Raw genomic sequence first — 18,903 nt, 5'->3', positions numbered from 1 at the left:
GGTGTAATCCAGGTAGTTGTGGGAGTTGGTGGGTTTGTAAAAAATGTCGGTGTCAAGTCAGTCGTCATTAATGGAGATGGAGAGGTCCAGGAAGGGGGGGGGAGGGAGGGAGGGGTGAGGCGGAGGTGTCACAGATGGTCCAGGTAAACTTAAGGTCAGGATGGAATGTGTTGGTGAAGTTGATGAATTGCTCAACCTCCTCATGGGAGCACGAGGTGGTGCCAATGCAGTCATCAATGTAGCGGAGGAAGAGGTGGGGAGTGATTCTGGTGTAACTACGAAAGATGGACTGTTCTACGTAGCCAACAAAGAGACAGGCACAGCTGGGGCCCATACGGGTGCCCATGGCTACGCCTTTGGTCTGGAGGAAGTGGGAGGATTCAAAGGAGAAATTGTTAAGGATGAGGACTAGTTCAGCCAAACGAATGTGTGTCGGTGGAAGGGTACTGTTGGGGACGTCGGGAGAGAAAGAAACGGAGGGCTTGGAGGCCCTGATCATGGCGGATGGAGGTGTAAAGGGACTGGATATCGATGGTGAAGATGAGGCGTTGGGGGCTAGGGAAACAGAAGTCTTGGAGGAGGTGGAGGGCATGGGTGGTGTCTCGAACGTATGTGGAGAGTTCCTGGACTAGGGGGGATAGGACAGTGTCAAGGTAGGTCGAGATGAGTTCAGTGGAGCAGGAGCATGCTGAGATAATGGGTCGGCCAGGGTGGTCAGGCTTGTGGATCTTGGGAAGGAGGTAGAACCGGGCAGTGCAGGGTTCACGGACTATAAGGTTGGAAGCTGTGGGTGGGAGATCTCCTGAGGTGATGAGGTACTGTATGGTCTGGGAGATGATGGTTTGGTGATGGGGGGTGGGGTCATGGTCGAGGGGGCTGTAGGAAGAGGTGTCCTCGAGTTGGCGTTTGGCTTCAGCGGTGTAGAGGTCAGTGCGCCAGACTACCACTGCGCCCCCTTTATCCGCTGGCTTGATGGTGAGGTCGGGATTGGAGCAGAGGGATTGGAGGGCTGCACGTTCTGAGGGTGAGAGGTTGGAGTGGGGGAGGGAGGTAGACAGGTTGAGGCGGTTAATGTCCCGGCGGCAGTTGGAAATGGAGAGGTCGAGGGCAGGTAATAGGCCAGCACGGGGTGTCCAGGTGGATGCAGTGTGTTGGAGGTGGGCGAAGGGGTCCTCAGAAGATGGGCGGGAGTCCTGATTGTAAAAGTAAGCTCAGAGGCGGCGGAAGAAGTGTTCAACGACACGGCGTGTATTAAATTCATTGATGCGTGGGCGGAGGGGGATGAAGGTGAGTCCTTTGCTGAGGACTAATCATTCATCCTCATTAAGGAGTGGTCGAGGAATGGTGAAAACTTGGCAGGGTTGGGAGCTGGGATCTGGTATAGGTATGGAGCTGGGAGTGGGGGCAGAGCCTGTAACTGGAGTGGGCCTGGTGGTAGGGGGAATGGGGGTGGAGTCATGTCAAGGGTGGTGTTCCCCTCAGGGTTCTGGGGGACAGGGATGGTGGCAGTGGGATCTGTGGGGGGCATGTCAGCAGAATGCAGGTGAGTGGCGTTGGTGGGGGTTGAAGTGGTGGCAAACACAGCAGTGGGGGGGCGGAAGTCACTGAGAGTGTGACATCAGCGATGAAGTGAGGGGTGGAAGTGATGTCACGTGTGGTGCATGAGGAATTGAGGGGCGGAAGTGGCTGTGGAAGCGGCCATGTTGGGGGCAGAAGTGACATCATCAATCACCGTGGGGGTGGTAGCTGCATGGCTAATGGCATCCGAGCAGTTTGTAGGCTGTTTATTCCTGTTTTGCTGTTGTCAGTCTTCAGTAGCAACTGGTCATGGTAATGTGTCTATCTCCCTCTTTCGCCAGCTAGTAACTCCCAGGTGCAGTTGCCGATGTTTGGGCCTTCATGTCATGTTTCCAAGCATCCTTGAATCAGAGACTTGGGAGTTCCACTGGTCATCTAGCTCCAGCTACCTCACCAAGAGGTTCTTTGTTTTCAACTATTATCCATCCTGTAGATGTACCCAGTACTTGAGCCACTGAAGCTACTTCTGTTTGGTTACCTCTAATACACCTGGGAGCTCTGCCTTCAAAAAGACTGCTAACTTCACGATTCTGTCCTGCCAGGAAATACCCATAGTGTGACACAAATAAGATGCAAGTTACTTCAAAAGTTGGTAGTTGCAAGCCCCTCATGTTTCAAAGCCACACAACAGTGTTAAATATGTTAAAAGTCTGAGGCTTCTAAACCATCTGTTTAGGCTGAAGGTTCATTTTGATGTTAGCCCATGCATGTTTCACAAGCTGATCCATCAGTGGTAGCTACTTCCTCTGTGTATGTAGTGAGCTCTGCATCAAGTGACAGATTGCCCATCAGAGAGGTGCTAAGGTAAAAGGATTTACTAATTACTTAGACTGGTATGTTATTTAGTATGATCAGACACACCTTGTCCCATCACCACAGTTTTCTTGATACATATTATTAAAAACAAATTACAGACTTTGAGAGACAGTCCATGAATCTTTGTAATAAGTTGCTGTGAGGATGATTAGCGCAGCATGATCAGGATGTAATTATTTTCTTTTATTCCTGTCTCCATTTATCTGTAATCTCTACAGCCATATAAGGCTCGAAGGTATCTGCTGTCTTCGTTTTCAGGCCTCTTATGCATTCCAATTTTGATAGTGCCACCTGGGGTCTTTGGTTACCCAGGCCCAGCTGTGGAATTCCCTCCATAGACCCCTCTGAATTGCTGTCTCGTTTTTCTATTTTAAGGCGCTCCTTAAAACCTAGCTGTTGGTCCAAGCTTTTGGCCATCTGATCTAATCCTCCTTGTGAGACTTGTGTCATCTTTGTTTTGTAACACACCTTTTGAAGGGCCTTAAGACATTTTTGCTGTATAAATATAAAATATATCAGTGTGTTCACTTTCTACAAAGATCTGAACATTTCAAGCAATATAATCTCTGCATCTATTCCAGATATGTAGACATGAATAGTTACTCATTCATAAACAGATAACTTTCATGTCAGGACACCAACTTTGTGCTATGAAGAACCCATCTGTGATCCTATCCCATGACTGCTATATTCAGCAAGGGAGGAAACTTCTGATCACAAGTTCTTGTTAGAAATTGACTCGCTTGCCTGGAGCAACTCTGTATCCCTGTGTAATTAGCAAAAGCATAGAAACAGCAACTGGATGATACAGGGTGGCTGAAGGTTTGCTCCCATGTTATGACTCACTAGGATCGTGTGCTGAAAATCAAGTCATGCTATTCCTGAGTCATTGCAAAAGATGAAGGTTTTGAAAGAAGACAAAATTTCTCAATTTAACTGTCTTGTAGACCCAGGGTGACAAAGCATGGGCTAAGTTTCTGTACTTGATGAGAATGACTATTTATTGTATATAATTAAGCTCTAGCTGCAGTTGAGTCAGCATATGAACTCTACTAATTAAGATTCTAATTCCCTTATAAACTCTTCTTGCACAAATATGTGCACATACACGTGAGAAAGTCATGGGTTATGAATGGTGTGAAGAACTAGCAAAGCAGTTCAGTTAGTTTGAGCGTTGCTGAGATGATACTTGTCCTGGTCAGAATGTTGCTTCTCAGTCATCTGTCTCTTGATGTTTTCACTGGGTTGGAAGAGACAGGATGGTTAGTTCACTTAATAAGCCAGAGACCTTTGTTAAAAGTTGTAGCTCACATCAACTATTGAAGGAAAGATAAATGGGTTTTCTTCAGGCTTAAAGTGGCTTGCTGCAGGGAAAAGAGAGAGAGCTCCTAAACAGGTGGTGCTTCAAAGGCCTCTCTGTATCTTGTTGAAATCACCAAGCTGCTTAGCTATTGGAAAACAAATCCCACAATTATTGACAGGCAAATCTTTGTAATTAGTAACTGATTCCTGAAGAAGGGCTTATGCCTGAAATGTCGATTCTCCTGCTCCTTGGATGCTGCCTGACCTGCTGTGCTTTTCCAGCAACACATTTTTCAGCACTGATCGCTAGTAATAAACTAATCCACTACTCGTTGCCAACCGAAGTTCTGTTTATACACAGCACATTGACTCCAGTTCACTTGCTACCACTGATGTCCCTACAGCTGGACATCACAGTGGATATCATGTAAAGAACATAAGAACTGGGAGCAGGAGTAGGAATTCAGCTTTCTCGTCTACTCAGCCTGATCTTATCTTGGCCTCAACTCCACTTTCCCTCCCAGTCTCCATAACCCCTCAATACATTACTAATTTAAAATCTCTCAGTCTATCTCCTTAATGTCCTTACTCAATGTCCGAGCATCCACCCTACTCTGGGATGGTGAATTCCACAGATTCATTTCTCTTTGAGATTTTCCTCATCTCCGTTTTAAATCTGCTGCCCCAATCCTAAAACTATGATCTCTAGTTCCATATTTCTGCACATGAGAAGTGTACGGCCCTAAACTGTTCAAACTCTGTTTATAAGAAAAGCAACTCATCTCTGGGATCAACTTAGCAAACCTTCAATGCACCTACACCCCTCCTCAAATAAGGGGACCAAAATTGAATGCAGTACTCTAGATGTGGTCTCACTTATGCTTTTTCCAGTTGTAGGAACATTCCTCTACTTTTACACAGTTCCTTTAGCAGTAAATGCCAAAATTCTATTTACCTTCCTTATTACCTGCATACTAGTTTTCTGTGATTTAAGCATGATGAAACCCAGATTTCTCCACACCAAATTACTGAGGTTTCTTTCCGTTTAGATAAGTTTTTTTATTTCTCTGGCCAAAATGGATAACCTCACATTTAGCCACATTAACCTTTGTTTGTTAAATTTTCACCTAACCTATCCATATCCGTATGTAAATTTCTTGATTCTTCAGTACAACTTACCTTTCCACCTATTTTGATGTCACCTGCAAATATAACTAGTACTTTCTATGTCTTTTTGCATCCACGTCATTAATGTACACTAAATATTTGAGGCTTGAGAACTGAACCCTGTGGTACCAACTTGTTACATCTTGCCAACCAGAGGGAGACCTATTTATCTGTCTGTTGGTTAGCCAGTCCTCTATCCAAGCTAATAAATTTCCCTAACCCCTAATAGCTTCTGTACTAATTTTTTTGTACAGCACACCATCAAATAAAAGTTACTTGCTTTCAAACCGTGCAAGCAATTCTAGCAGTTTCTCGTTTTAAAACAATTCTTCACATTTCAGTCCAAAATAATTTAAAAAACATGGAATCTTCAAGTGAATAGTAATAATCAACTAAAATGGGGGGAGGGAAATAAATGGTGATGTCTTGAAATGAGTTCATGTTGTAGAAGAGGTGGTGCTGTATTTCCTTAAAACGCATGAAGGTAGCTCAATCATCAGGTCCTGATCCAGAGATTTCCACAACTTTACTGGAAGCTATGGAAGAGATTACTGGGCCTCTTGCTGAGGTGTTTGTATCATTAACAGCCATGGGGGAAGTGCTGGAAGTAATGTAGAGCCATTACTTAAGACTGAAAGGAAAAGACAGGGAACTCAACATCGATGAGCCTTACATCATTGATGAGTAAGCTGTTGAAGGGGATTCTGAGGTACAGGATTTAAATACATTTGGAAAGGCAAAGACTGATTCAGGTTAGTCAACATGGCTTTGAGAGTGGGAAATTGGTTTTCACAAACTTGGTTGAGTTTTTTAAATAGATAACTAAGATTAGTCAAGGCAGAGCAATAGACATTATCTCTATGAACTTCAGCAAGGTGTTCAACAAGGTTCTGCGTGCTGGACTGGTTAATAAGGTTAGATCACATGGAATCCAGGGGAAGTTAGCTAATTGGATACAAAATTGGTTTGGAGGTAGGAGACAGGGTGATGCTGGAGTTGTTTTTCAGTTTGAAGGCCAGTGATCAGCGGTGTACCGCAAGGATCAGTGCTGGGTCTGCTGCTTTTCATCATTTAAACAAATGATTTGGATGTGAATGTAAATGGATGGTGTCGTGAACAGTGAAGAGGATTATCTCAGATAACAATGACCTTGATCAGATAGGCCAATAGGCTGAGGAGTGGCAGGTGGAGTTTAATTTAGAGAAATGTGAGGTTTTACATTTTCCTAAGACAAACCAGCGCACGGCTTCTACAGTTAATGATAAAGCCCTGGTCGGTGTTGCTGAACTAAGAGACCTATGGATGCAAGGGCATAGTTCCTTGAAAGTTGAGTTGCAGGTAGACAGAGTGGCGTAGAAGGCACACTTACCTTCATTGGTCAGGACATTGAGTATAGGAGCTTGGATGTCATGTTGTGGCCGTACAGGACATTCAGAATATTGCATGCAATTCTAGTTGCCCTTCCACAGGAAAGATGTTGTTAGACCTGAAATGGTGCAGAAAAGATTTACAAGGATGTTGTCAGGACTGGAGGGTTTGAAATATAGGGAGAGGCTGAATAGGCTGGGGCTATTTACCCTGGAGCATTGGAGGTTGAGGGGCAACCTTATAAAGTTTAATAAAATCATGAGCATGGGTAGGGTGAATAGCCAAGGTTTTTTCCGAGGGTGGGGGAGTCCAAAACTAAAGGGCTAGTTTCAAGATGAGAGGAGAAAAATTTAGAAAGGGCCAGCAGGGTAACTATTTCACACTGGGGGTGTTGTGTATGGAACAAGCTGCCAAAGGAAGTGATGAAGACAGGTGCAATTACAACATTTAAAAGGTGTGGGGATGGGTATATGAATAGGAAGGGCTTAGAGGAATATGGGCCAAATGCTGGCAAATGGGACTTGGTCAGATTGGGATGTTTGGTTAGCACAGACAAGTTAGATTGAAGGGTCTGTTTGGGTGCTGTATAATTGGAGCCCCAGATCTGAAAAAAATGTCTGCCCTTGTTTTGCAGTAATATTTTCCTGATGGCCCAATGGAGCATCCTTGCACTCCTGCTTTTGGTCCCAAAGGTCTTCCATTGTGGAGCTGAAGGTAAGTTAGCTTTCTGTAAATCAGCTAGCTGCTTATGCTGCCTGAACTGCTGTGCTCTTCCAGCACCACTAATCCAGTAGCTGTTTCCTGAACCCTTGTTCCAACCATTCTTGCTGTGCATTTAGGATTGGGTACAGTTATTTTTCTTTTATTTCATTGCTGTTTAAAAATTGGATGATTCAGCTGCCTTTTATTGAATGGACTAGACACATCTTGATTGTTTGTATGTTAATTTTAAAATTAGCTCTTTCAATTCCAAGAGCTCTGAGGTATGTTTGGAACTAGCAGATATATGTTCAAGTACCAGTACAATTTGCCTGTGATACAAACGAGTTGACCAAGTAGCAAGGTTTATTTTATGTTTTAGTAAGTTGCATACAAACGAGTATTTCAGTCATGAGGAGGTGTAGGCCAGTCAATCCTTCAAGCTTCCTCTGCTATTCAGTAAGACCATGGCTGATCTGAATGTAATCTCAAGTCTATATTCCTGCCAACCAATAATCTTTCAATCCCTTAACAAGAATCAATCTACCTCAGTCTCAACAATATTCAAGGGGCCAAGGAGTGGCAGATGGAATAATAAACTATTTGGATGTAAGCATAGGAGGTGCAGTTAGTAGGTTTACAGATGACACCAAAATTGGAGGTGGGAGGTGTAGAAGTCAGCAAAGAAAGTTACCTCAGAGTGCAACAGGATCTTGATCAGATGGGCCCATGGGCTGAGGAATGACAGATGGAGTTTAATTTAGATAAATGCGAGGTGCTGCATTTTGGAAAAGCGAGGTAGGGTAGGACTTATACACTTAATGGTAAGGTCCTAGGGAGTGTTGCTGAACATAGAGACCTTGGATTGCTGGTTCATTGTTGCTTTAAAGTGGAGTCTCAGGTAGATCGGATAGTGAAGAGTGTGTTTAATATGCTTTCCTTTCTTAGTCAGAGCATTGAGTATAGGAGTTGGGAGGTTATGTTGCAGCTGTACTGGACATTGGTTAGGCCACTTTTGGAATATTGAGTGCAGTTCTGGTCTCCCTCTTATTGAAATGATGTTGTGAAACTTGAAAGGGTTCAGAACAGATTTACAAGGATGTTGTCAGGGTTTGAGAGTTGGAGTGGTAGGGAGAGGCTGAATAGGCTAGGGCTGTTTTCCCTGGAACATCAGAGGCTGAGGGGTGACCTTAACAGATGTGTATAAAATCATGAGAGGCACGGATAGGGTAAATAGACACGGTCTTTTCCCTGGGTTGGGGGAGCCTAGAACTGGAGGGCAAAAGTTTAGGGTGAGAGGAGAATGATTTAAAAGGGACCTAAGGGGCAATTATTTTCACGCAGATGGTGGTATGTGTATGGAATAAGTTGCCAGAGAAAGTGTTGGAGGCTGGTACAATTGCAACATTTAAAAGGTATCTGGATGGATACATGAATAGCAAAGGTTTAGGAGGATATGGGACAAGTGCTGGCAAATAGGACTAGATTAGTTTCAGACATGTGACTGGCATAGACAAGTTAAATCAAAGGGTCTGTTTTTGTGCTTAACATCTCGATGACTCTTCCTGATATTGTGATGGAAGCAGGTTTTCAAATGGGCAGCGCCTTATTCTAGGTCTAGAATCTCCCATAACAGGAACCAAGGAGGGGAGGCTCTTGTGGCATAGTGGTAGTGTCCCTGGCCCTGGACCAGAGAAGACTGGATTCAAGTCCCACCAGCTCCAGAGGTGTGTAACAACATCTCTGAACAGGTTGATTAGAAAATAGGTTAAAAATTGAACTAACCTCTGCTTCTGGATTTGATGTGCTTCAGTAAAAGTGCCTCTTATCCTTATAAATGGCAATGGATATAAGCCCAGCCTGTCCAATCTTTTCTCATAAGACAAACCTGCTCATTCCAGATATTGGTCAAGTAAACATCCTCTGAGTTGCCTCCAGTGTACTTGCATCCCCTTTAAATAAGGTTACCAATATTGTGCACAGTAATCCAGAGGCAGTCTCAGCCGTGCCCTGTGTAATTGAATAGTTTTGTACTCAATGACTCTATAATTGCATACAGTTCTGGTCACCACACTACTAGAAGGATGTGAATGCTTTGGAGAAGATAGAGAAAAGGTTTATTAGGATGTTGCCTGGTATGGCGGTATTAGCTATGAAGAAAGGTTGGATAGCCTTGGTTTTCACTGGAACGCAGGAGATTTGGGGCAACATAATAGAAGTTCATTAAGGATAGTGTGGAAAGTATGAGACTTTTTCTCAGGGTGAAGAGGTCAGTTACTAAGAGACGCAGGTTCAAGGTGCAGGGGCCGGGGAGGGCAGTTCAAAAGAGATGTTCAAGGCAAGTTTTTCACACAAAGGGTGGTGAGTGTCTGGAATGCGCTGCCAGAGAAGGTGGGGAAAGCAGACACAGTAGCAGCATCCAAGAAGCACCTGGACAAATAAGTGTATATGAAGGGAATAGAGGGATATGGATCCTATAAGTGAAGACAGTTTTAGTGTGGAATTGCAAAATGTGGTGGCACATGCTTGGAGGGCCAAAGGGCCTGTCCCTGTGCTGTACTGTTCTTTGTTCTTTCTTAATTCCCCTCACAATAAATGGTAACAATCTGTTGGCTTTCTGAATTACTTGCTAAAACTGTATACTTTTGCAATCGATGCACAAGAACATCAAGATCAATGTGTATCTCAGAGCTGTACAATGTCTTGCCATTTAGATAAAATGCATTTTTATTCTTGTGCCAGTATAAACAAATTCTCATCTGAGTTATATTCCATATTTGCGACATCTTTGTCCACTCACTTAACCCATCAAATCTTTTTGTAAACTCAATTTTTCCTCAACATAACTTATGTTCTCACCTATCTCTGACTTGTCAACAGATTTGACAGCCAAGTCATTAATATAAGTTATAAACAGTTGAGGTCCCAGCATCGATCCGTATGGCATGCTCATTTTTACATCTCACTAACCTGAAAAAGATCTTGCTTTCTGCTGACCAGCCATCTTCCCTCCTTGTCAGTGTGCTACCTCCTACACCAAGTTTTTTTAATTTCACACAATAACCATTGATGTGTAGTCTTATCAAATGTCATCTGTAATCTGCGTGCAGCACATTCACTGTTCCTTTGTAGTTTATTCTTTATCCTTTATGCATTAAAACTCAAAGAATTGAAAGAGATTACTCAAATATGATTATATTTCACAAAGCCATGTTGATTTTGCCTGATTACTTTAACTTACCAAAGTGCCCTGCTTTAACTTAGTGTCGTAGAATCTTGGAGATGTACAGCCTGGAAACAGATCTTTTGGTTCAACTCATCCATACCAACCGGATATCCTAAACTAATCTAGTCCTATTTGTCAGCATTTGGCCCATATCCCTTGGAACCCTTCCTATTCATATACCCAACCAGATGCCTTTTAAATGTTGTAATTGTACCAGCCTCCAGCAATTCATTCAATGCACACCAGTCTTTGTGTGAAAAAGTTGTCCATTAGGTCCCTTTTTAAATCCTACCCCTCTCACCTTAAGCCTTTGCCCTCTATTCTTAGACTCCTCCCCTATTCTGCTTATTAAATAGCTTCTAAAATTTCCCTACTCGAATTGTTTCCAGATCTTGATGACCTAAACTTAGGTTATCTCTCTGTATTGGGTTAATATAATCATTAACTAAAAGCGCAATCACTTCAGCTTTTCCAACTTTCTTCTCATTCCTCGGTGTTCTGAACCTTTCAATTAGGTCCGAATCCATGTCACTGGGCAGCCATGTCTCTGTAATAGTGGCCAGGATGATACTTATTTAAGCTTCAATCTGCAATTTGAGAGGGAGAGGGTACAATCGGAAGTGATAATATTTCTGTTGAATAAAGGGAACTATGGAGCTATGAGGGAGGAGCTGGCCAAAGTTCAATGGTGCAATACCTTAGCAGGGATGACAGTGGAGGGACAATGGCGGATATTTCTGTGTGTAATGCAGAAGTCGCAGGATCAGTTCATTCCAAAAAGGAAGAAAGATCCTAGTAGGAGGCATGGGTGGCCGTGGCTGACGAGGGAAGTTAAGAAACATATAAAGTTAAAAGAGAAAAAGTATAACAGAGCAAAGATAAGTGGGAAAACGGAGGACTGGGAAGCTTTTAAAGAACAACAGAGGATTACTAAGAAGGAAATACGCAGAGAAAAAATGAGGTATGAAGGTAAACTGGCCAAAAATATAAAGGAGGATAGTAAAAGTTCTTTTAGGTATGTGAAAGGCAAAAAAATGGTTAAGACTAATATTGGGCCCTTGAGGACAGAAACAGGGGAATATATTACAGGGAACAAAGAAATGGCAGAAGAATTGAATTGGTACTTCAGATCTGTGTTCACTGGGGAAGACGCAAGCAATCTCCCTGAGGTAACAGTGGCTGAAGGACCTGAACTTAGGGGAATTTATATTTACCAGGAATTGGTGTTGGAGAGACTGTTACATCTGAAGGTTGATAAGTCCCTGGGGCCTGATGATCTACATCCCGGGGTACTGAAGGAGGTGGCTCGAGAAATCGTGGATGCAGTGGTGATTATTTTCCAGAGTTCGATAGATTCGGGATCAGTTCCTGCGGATTGGAGGGTGGCTAATGTTGTACTGCTTTTTAAGAAAGGTGGGAGAGAGAAAGCAGGAAATTGTAGACCAGTTAGTCTGACCTCACTGGTGGGAAAGATGCTGGAGTCTATTATAAAGGATGAAATTAGGACACATCTGGATAGTAGTAACAGGATAGGTCAGAGTCAGCATGGATTTATGAGGGGAAAATCATGCTTGACTAATCTTCTAGAATCTTTTGAGGATGGACGAGGGAGATCCAGTAGATGTAGTGTACCTGGACATTCAGAAAGCTTTTGATAAAGTCCCACATAGGAGGTTAGTGAGCAAAATTAGGGCGCATGGTATTGGGGGCAAAGTACTAACTTGGATTGAAAGTTGGTTGGCTGATAGGAAACAAAGAGTAGTGATAAACGGCTCCATTTTGGAATGGCAGGCAGTGACCAGTGGGCTACCGCAGGGATCAGTACTGGGACCGCAGCTTTTTACAATATATGTTAATGATATAGAAGATGGTATTAGTAATAACATTAGCAAATTTGCTGATGATACTAAGCTGGGTGGCAGGGTGAAATGTGATGAGGATGTTCGGAGAGGTGAGTGGTCAAATGCATGGCAGATGCAGTTTAATGTGGATAAATGTATGGTTATCCACTTTGGTGGCAAGAACAAGAAGGCAGATTACTACCTAAATGGAATCAATTTAGGTAGAGGGGCGGTACAGAGAGATCTGGGTGTTCTTGTACACCAGTCAATGAAGGTAAGCATGCAGATACAGCAGGTAGTGAAGAAAGCTAATAGCATGCTGGCCTTCATAACAAGAGGAATTGAGTATAGAAGCAAAGAGCTTCTTCTGCAGCTGTACAGGGCCCTGGTGAGACCACACCTGTGTGCAGTTCTGGTCTCCAAATTTGAGGAAAGACATTCTGGCTATTGAGGGAGTGCAGCGTAGGTTCACGAGGTCAATTCCTGGAATGGCGGGATTACCTTACATTGAAAGACTGGAGCGACTGGGCTTGTATACCCTTGAGTTTAGAAGATTGAGAGGGGATCTGATTGAGACATATAAGATTATTAAAGGATTGGACACTTTGGAGGCAGGAAACATATTTCCGCTGATGGGTGAGTGCCGAACCAAAGGACACAGCACGGTGGCACAGTGGTTAGCACTGCTGCCTCACAGCGCCAGAGATCCGGGTTCAATTCCCGCCTCGGGCGACTAACTGTGTGGAGTTTGCACGTTCTCCCCGTGTCTGTGTGGGTTTCCTCCGGGTGCTCCGGTTTCCTCCCACAATCCAAAGATGTGCAGGTCAGGTGAATTGGCCATGCTAAATTACCCGTAGTGTTAGGGAAGGGGTAAATGTAGGGGTATGGGTGGGTTGCGCTTCGGCGGGGCGGTGTGGACTTGTTGGGCCGAAGGGCCTGTTTCCACACTGTAAGTAATCTAATCTAAAAATACGGGGTCGACCATTTAGGACAGAGATGAGGAGAAACTTCTTCACCCAGAGAGTGGTGGCTGTGTGGAATGCTCTGCCCCAGAGGGCAGTGGAGGCCCAGTCTCTGGATTCATTTAAGAAAGAGTTGGATAGAGCTCTCAAGGATTGTGGAATCAAGGGTTACAGAGATAAGGCAGGAACAGGATACTGATTAAGGATGATCAGCCATGATCATATTGAATGGTGGTGCAGGCTTGAAGGGCAGAATGGCCTACTCCTGCACCTATTGTCTATTATCTTATTTTTATTTGCAGAAACAGTTCCTCTGTGTTGTTTCGAATGCTATGTATATTCAGATACTGAGCCTTAGTAAACCATTTACTCTTTGTAGATTGTAATTTTATCTGTTGATTGACTTATAAATTGATACTCTCTATCTTGTCCTGTCTTGGTTTATTTATTATTTCCTGTATTAATTCCTTTCTCTTTGGCCTTGACTCTGCTCTTTAATTTACCACTGTTTCCAAAATTTGATCCATTGCCCTACTACTCACTTTAAAATCCTCTTTAGTTCCTTGTTATGCAGTTGGCAAGAACACCAGAGTAAGTTGCTAGTCCATGGTCTCCGCTGTGCTCACGAGCAGTCTCCCACTACAAAACTTTGGTTAACAGTTTCCATGATCTTTTGTTTTGTGTACTATTAAATGACTCTAAACAGACAGGCGCTGAACTCCAGAGGTAAGTTGAGTATAACTTTTGACATCAGTGCAACTTTTGATCCAGGTTGGTGTCAAAGAGCCCCGGAAAAAAACTGGAATCAGTGAGTATTCAGGAATGTTTTGCTGGTTGGAATCATACCTAGCATGTGGGAAGATGGTAATCATAATTGCTGATAAGTGACAATACGCAATACTATCATGTCAGCTCAGACACTGAAGCGATACATCTCAATAAATAGCAAGACCTAGACAACAGCCAGGCTTGGGCTGACAAATGATAGATAGCACTCATGCTACACATGTGCCAGGCAATGACCACCTCCAGTGAGGGAGAACCTAACCATGTCCCTTCATATTAAATTGCTGCCATCGCTGAATCCTTCACTGTTAACTTCCTGGGAGTTACCATTTACCAAAATTGAACTGGACCAGATATATAAATACAGTGGCTACAAGAGCTGGGCAAAAGCTAGGAATTTTGTGACAAAGAACTGGCCACCTATCTCCCAAAAGCTTATCCATCACTTCAAAGACAATTCAGGAGTGTGATGGAATGCTTTCATTGAAATGAGTATAGTTCTAGCAACGTAGGAAGCTTGACACCGTCCAGCATAAAATTTGATTGACAACCCAGCTAACACATTCAGTTTTCACTCCCTTCCTCAGTGAGACATAATGACACAATTTGTAAGGTGCATTGCAACAACTCACTAAAGCTCCTTGAGGCAGCACCTTCTAAATTCATGGCCTGAATGTTTACAGGGGCAGCAGCTGCATGGGAATACTATATCTTCAAATTTCTTCTCCACACTACATACCATCCTGACTTAAATCTACATCACTTTCCCATCACTGCTATTGGGTCAAAATCCTGGAGCTCCATCTGGAATAGTATATGGTTTTACCCATGTTTTCATTGATTGCAGCATTTTAAGAAAGCTACTCACTGCCACTTTGAGGGCAGTTAAGGGTAGGCAATAAATCCTGACTGAATTAGTGAAATTCGCATCCTGTGAATAAATGATAAAATAAATTCGGGACCACAGTGCACCCAGTAGTCTTACACCTTTTGCTGGCACCCTGTCTTCCCAATTAAGCTATGGAATCCTTTTCAAATAGCAATTAGTTGCTATTAATGTTGATTTAGTGCATTTGTATACCAGCTTGTTAAATTTCCTTGCTTGTCACTGATTTGTGATGTTCTTTCGAGCAATACAGATATGTTCACAGGCCAGGTCTATTGGGTTTGATTGATTGTTTGATGACCTGTTGGTCCATGAGGAATGTTTACATTCACACCTGCGGGTTTCCCTCAGATTGTTCACGCTGTTGCAGATTGAGCTTTCGTAGCTTTCTGAGCTTGAATTGAATTGAATTTATTGTCACGTGTACCGAGACACAGTGAAAAGCTTTGTCTTCCAAGCAATACAGATAGATCATATAGTTAAGTAGCATACATAAGTGAATCGTAGGTAAACAGTGGCAAAAATAAAAACAGGCAAATGTTAAGTGTTTGTGAATCCATTCAGTAATCTAACAATAGGGTAGAAACTGTTGTCAAACCAGCTGGTGCGTGTGTTTAGGCTTCTGTACCTTCTCCCCGATGGTAGAGTTGTAGAAAAACATTGCCAAGGTGGGGTGGATCTTTAAGAATGCTGGCGGCCTTTCCTTGACAGCGGGCCTGGTAGATGGATTCTATAGATGGGAATTTGGCCTTTGTGATTGTGGGGCCAAGTTCACCACTCTCTGTAACCGTCTCCAATCTTGAATGGTACAGTTGCCATACCAGTTAGTGATACAGCCAGTCAGAATGCTCTAGATGGCGCATCTATAAATGTTGGCAAGGGTATTTGCTGTCATGCCAAATTTCCTCAGCTGCCTGACGAAGAAGAGACGTTGTTGGGCCTTTGTAACCAGTGCGTCCACATGAAGAGTCCAAGAATGCTTGTTGTGGATGCCCACTCTCCACTTGTCCCAGCTCTGTGCTGTTAATGTGTAGGGGTGTATGAGTAACATCCCACCTATCACGATGTAGAAGCAGAAGCTGGCCATTCAGCCCATTGAATCTGCTCTGCGATTCATTAAGATCATCGCTGATTTGACAATCCTCACCTCCACTTTCCTGCCTGTTCCCCATAATTCTTGATTCCTTTACTGATTAAAAATTTATCCATCTCAGCCTTGAATCTACTTAATGATTGAGGCTGTATAGACCTGTAAGAATTCTGTGGATTGACTAGTATCTGAGAGAATGAATTTTTCTTCATCTCTGATTTAAAAGGGTGACTCCTAGAATATACCCACTTGTCCAAGCCTCCTCCACAAAGAGAAACAATCTTTCCACATCTAATGAGTCAAATTCCCTGAGAATCTTGTATATTCAACAAGGTCACCTCTCATTCTTGAAACTCCAATGAGTATGAGCCCAAACTTAGCCTCTCCTCAGTGTTGATGCATACGTGGTATCAGCCTAGTGAACCTTCTCTGAATTGCTCCAGTGCCAGTGTATCTTTCCTTAAAATGTTCAAAATGTTCATAATTTTCTAATATCTTGTATAGTTTTAGCAAAATGTTCATTTTCATAAATCATTCTGTTTCCTATTGAGAAATTTGACTTGAGAGGCCAATTTTGAATGTTAGTTGCCTTGACTTTCATTGGACAAACATTGGTACCTATGAACTCGATATGGCTTGGTCACTGGCAGTAATGAGGGAAAATTTCTTGTGGAAAAGCTGGTTGAAGATATAAATACTATGTTAAATTGTCCTGATAAAAAATGCAAAAATGCTCCACCTAAGTGAAACCAATGAACGATTTTGTTGAAGACTTTGGTACTGGTCCAGAATTGTAAAATATGATTATTAAATACATCAGTTTTAGATGATGGCATTTCAGCCCATAAATGTGGAGTATCTTTAGGGCATCATTCATATTTTGTTAGAATAGAGATGTTTAGGTACACCTGCATGGTCAAGGAGGTGTGTTTCAATTCATGCTTAAACTATTTTCCTTGTAGGTAAGTTTGATGACTTTAATTGAGTGTGATAAAAGTAGATTTTACATTTTTTACTTTTAAGATTGCTTAATCATAAAAACTTTTGAAACACTCAGTTTAACGAAGTGCCTGAAAAGTTTGTCTCTGGTCATTCTAACATTATGCAAAATTTGCCCATCTATTTTTCTGTGAATGTGTAGATGAAGGAAGCTCAAGTCTTCAATGCATATGTGAGGGCAGTACCTGTGGAATAAAGACTGAATGCAGCGGTCTACGGTGTTTTGCTTCAGTGACTCAAAATGGAGATATTTCGGTGTACCAGAAAGGTTGTTTTGATTCACTTGAAAAAGTTGAAATGTTATGCAAGATCTTACCCTCGGAACGTTCTGTTGTGCGGTGCTGCAATGAAAGCCTGTGTAACAGGAATATTACAGCAATGCCCCTTCTTTCTCAAGGTAAGGATTAGGATCTCTTGGGTTTTTTTTTAAACAAGAAACATGGGACAAATGTATATGTTATTGTTTGCTTGAGCACTTTAGCATATTCCACTGGCACGTTTGCCAAATAGCACGCAGATCCTATTAACATCCATGGGTCTTATCCGGTGTGTTTTTGACTTTGACATTGCCAGTAGTCCTCTGCCATTCATTTATTGTTAACTTTGCAGAACCTATTTCTTTTATTCTTTTATCAATTTTGATTTGGAGCTGGGAACTGAGAGCTAAAGATGACTTTTGGACTATGGGTAACAGCTTGTGTTAAAAGGAAAACAGACTAAACAATCTATGTTCATGAGACTAGGCCTGGAAGTAATTGCAGGTTGGTTCCGGATTGAAAGGTTCTACAGAAAATTAACCAAGAAGCCAGCATCCATCTCTGTGGAACAACTCATTATGAAAACCACTTAAATACTCTAGCTAGTTTGTTATTTTCTTTTGTTTATCCGTTAACTGTTTGTTTGTCTATCTCTTCTGTGAATAGGGCTGAAAACAAAGACTTTTGGGCTTAAGGCATAGATCATTTAGATTATTTTGTTGTTTAATTTTGCTCCATTAAAGTTGCCACATTGTTAATGAATTAAGTTTTTGTTTTAAGATAGAAACCTGTGTCTGGAATTATTTACTGGTTAGGAAACATTGGGTCAATTTTGAGAGTTTTTGAAGGCTTTAATTTTACCATGTTGTGAACACAGAGATAGAAAGACTGATTTGATTCAGCTCTGTTGCTTTGTCCTAACCATAATGTTATGTAATGTTACTATATTTACAAGCATCATAGCCTGCAAAATTTGAAGAAGGGGTTTGCACTTCAAAACAGCCTGAACTGCTAGAAGAAGAAATTTGTGTTATTCACAGTGGTTGTGCCCAAGATTATTGAATTTACACATTGGCAAGCTTGACTGTCTGGTTTTACAGCCGTTTTTATTCTTTAAGGGTTTTCCTTTACGTGAACAATGTTAAATATGCAAGTAAAGCAAGAATATACGAATGTGCAATCTGTTGCAGTCAGTTCGTACACCCTTTCAAAGCTCTTGGAATGTTGCACAGATGGTAACAGAATGCCATTCTGACAGTAGTTTGAAGGCAATCAGTGAGATAATTTATTTAGTGTCGTGTTTCAAAGACTGGATACTCCGTAGGTATGTAGTGTGAGCAGAGCAGGCAAGTAATTATCCTGACCTCCAATAACAATTTTTTAATACTCTTTCTTAGATGCATTGCCTGTGAAGCACGACACACAACCCTTACTGTGACTGATCTCAGAATGTGATTTTATTTTGTTTCTAATAGCTGATTCTTTTCCTACGTCTCTAATTAACACAACATAACAGGAAGCAATGTGCAGCTTCGCAGTCTCAAAAATGTGTCAAATCAAATAATTAGTGGTCTTTATATGTTCCCTGCCTACATTACTAAGGTTAATTGAAATCTATACAGGTTCTAAAATCATTTGACTGTCTCTGATTTGAGCTGCAAAATTACAGAAATGCCTTACTACTTAGCAAGAGTACATTTTATTGTACAGTAAGACCCCACTTCAAATAAAAGGTGTTGGCGAAATTCAGCAGGTCGAGCTCTATCTGCAAAGTTAATGTTTTAAGTCCAGTAATGAATTTCCAAAACTAAAGAATTGGAAATGTGATGGTTTCAAGTTGTTGCTAAAATTGGATGGAGGTCAAGTTGAACAGAATGGGAAGGACAAGAACAGGCAAGAAAAATTAGCAGTCAGAACTATTGTGGA

At 42.1% G+C, this 18,903-nt stretch overlaps 1 protein-coding gene across 1 annotated transcript in view; it reads left to right on the top strand.

The window, feature by feature from the left end:
* The window catches only part of LOC140477385 (activin receptor type-1-like), a 56,065-nt gene that overhangs the window by 10,406 nt on the left and 26,756 nt on the right, over positions 1-18,903 (top strand). The window contains exons 2-3 of the mRNA XM_072571196.1: positions 6,866-6,945; positions 16,863-17,117. Coding sequence (XP_072427297.1) covers positions 6,879-6,945; positions 16,863-17,117 — 322 coding nt within the window. The 5' untranslated portion in view covers positions 6,866-6,878. The remainder of the gene's footprint in view (positions 1-6,865; positions 6,946-16,862; positions 17,118-18,903) is intronic.

This window comes from Chiloscyllium punctatum, chromosome 5 (genome assembly GCF_047496795.1).
Source record: "Chiloscyllium punctatum isolate Juve2018m chromosome 5, sChiPun1.3, whole genome shotgun sequence".
Lineage (NCBI taxonomy): Eukaryota > Metazoa > Chordata > Chondrichthyes > Orectolobiformes > Hemiscylliidae > Chiloscyllium > Chiloscyllium punctatum.
This window is presented reverse-complemented; position numbering and strand designations above follow the sequence as displayed.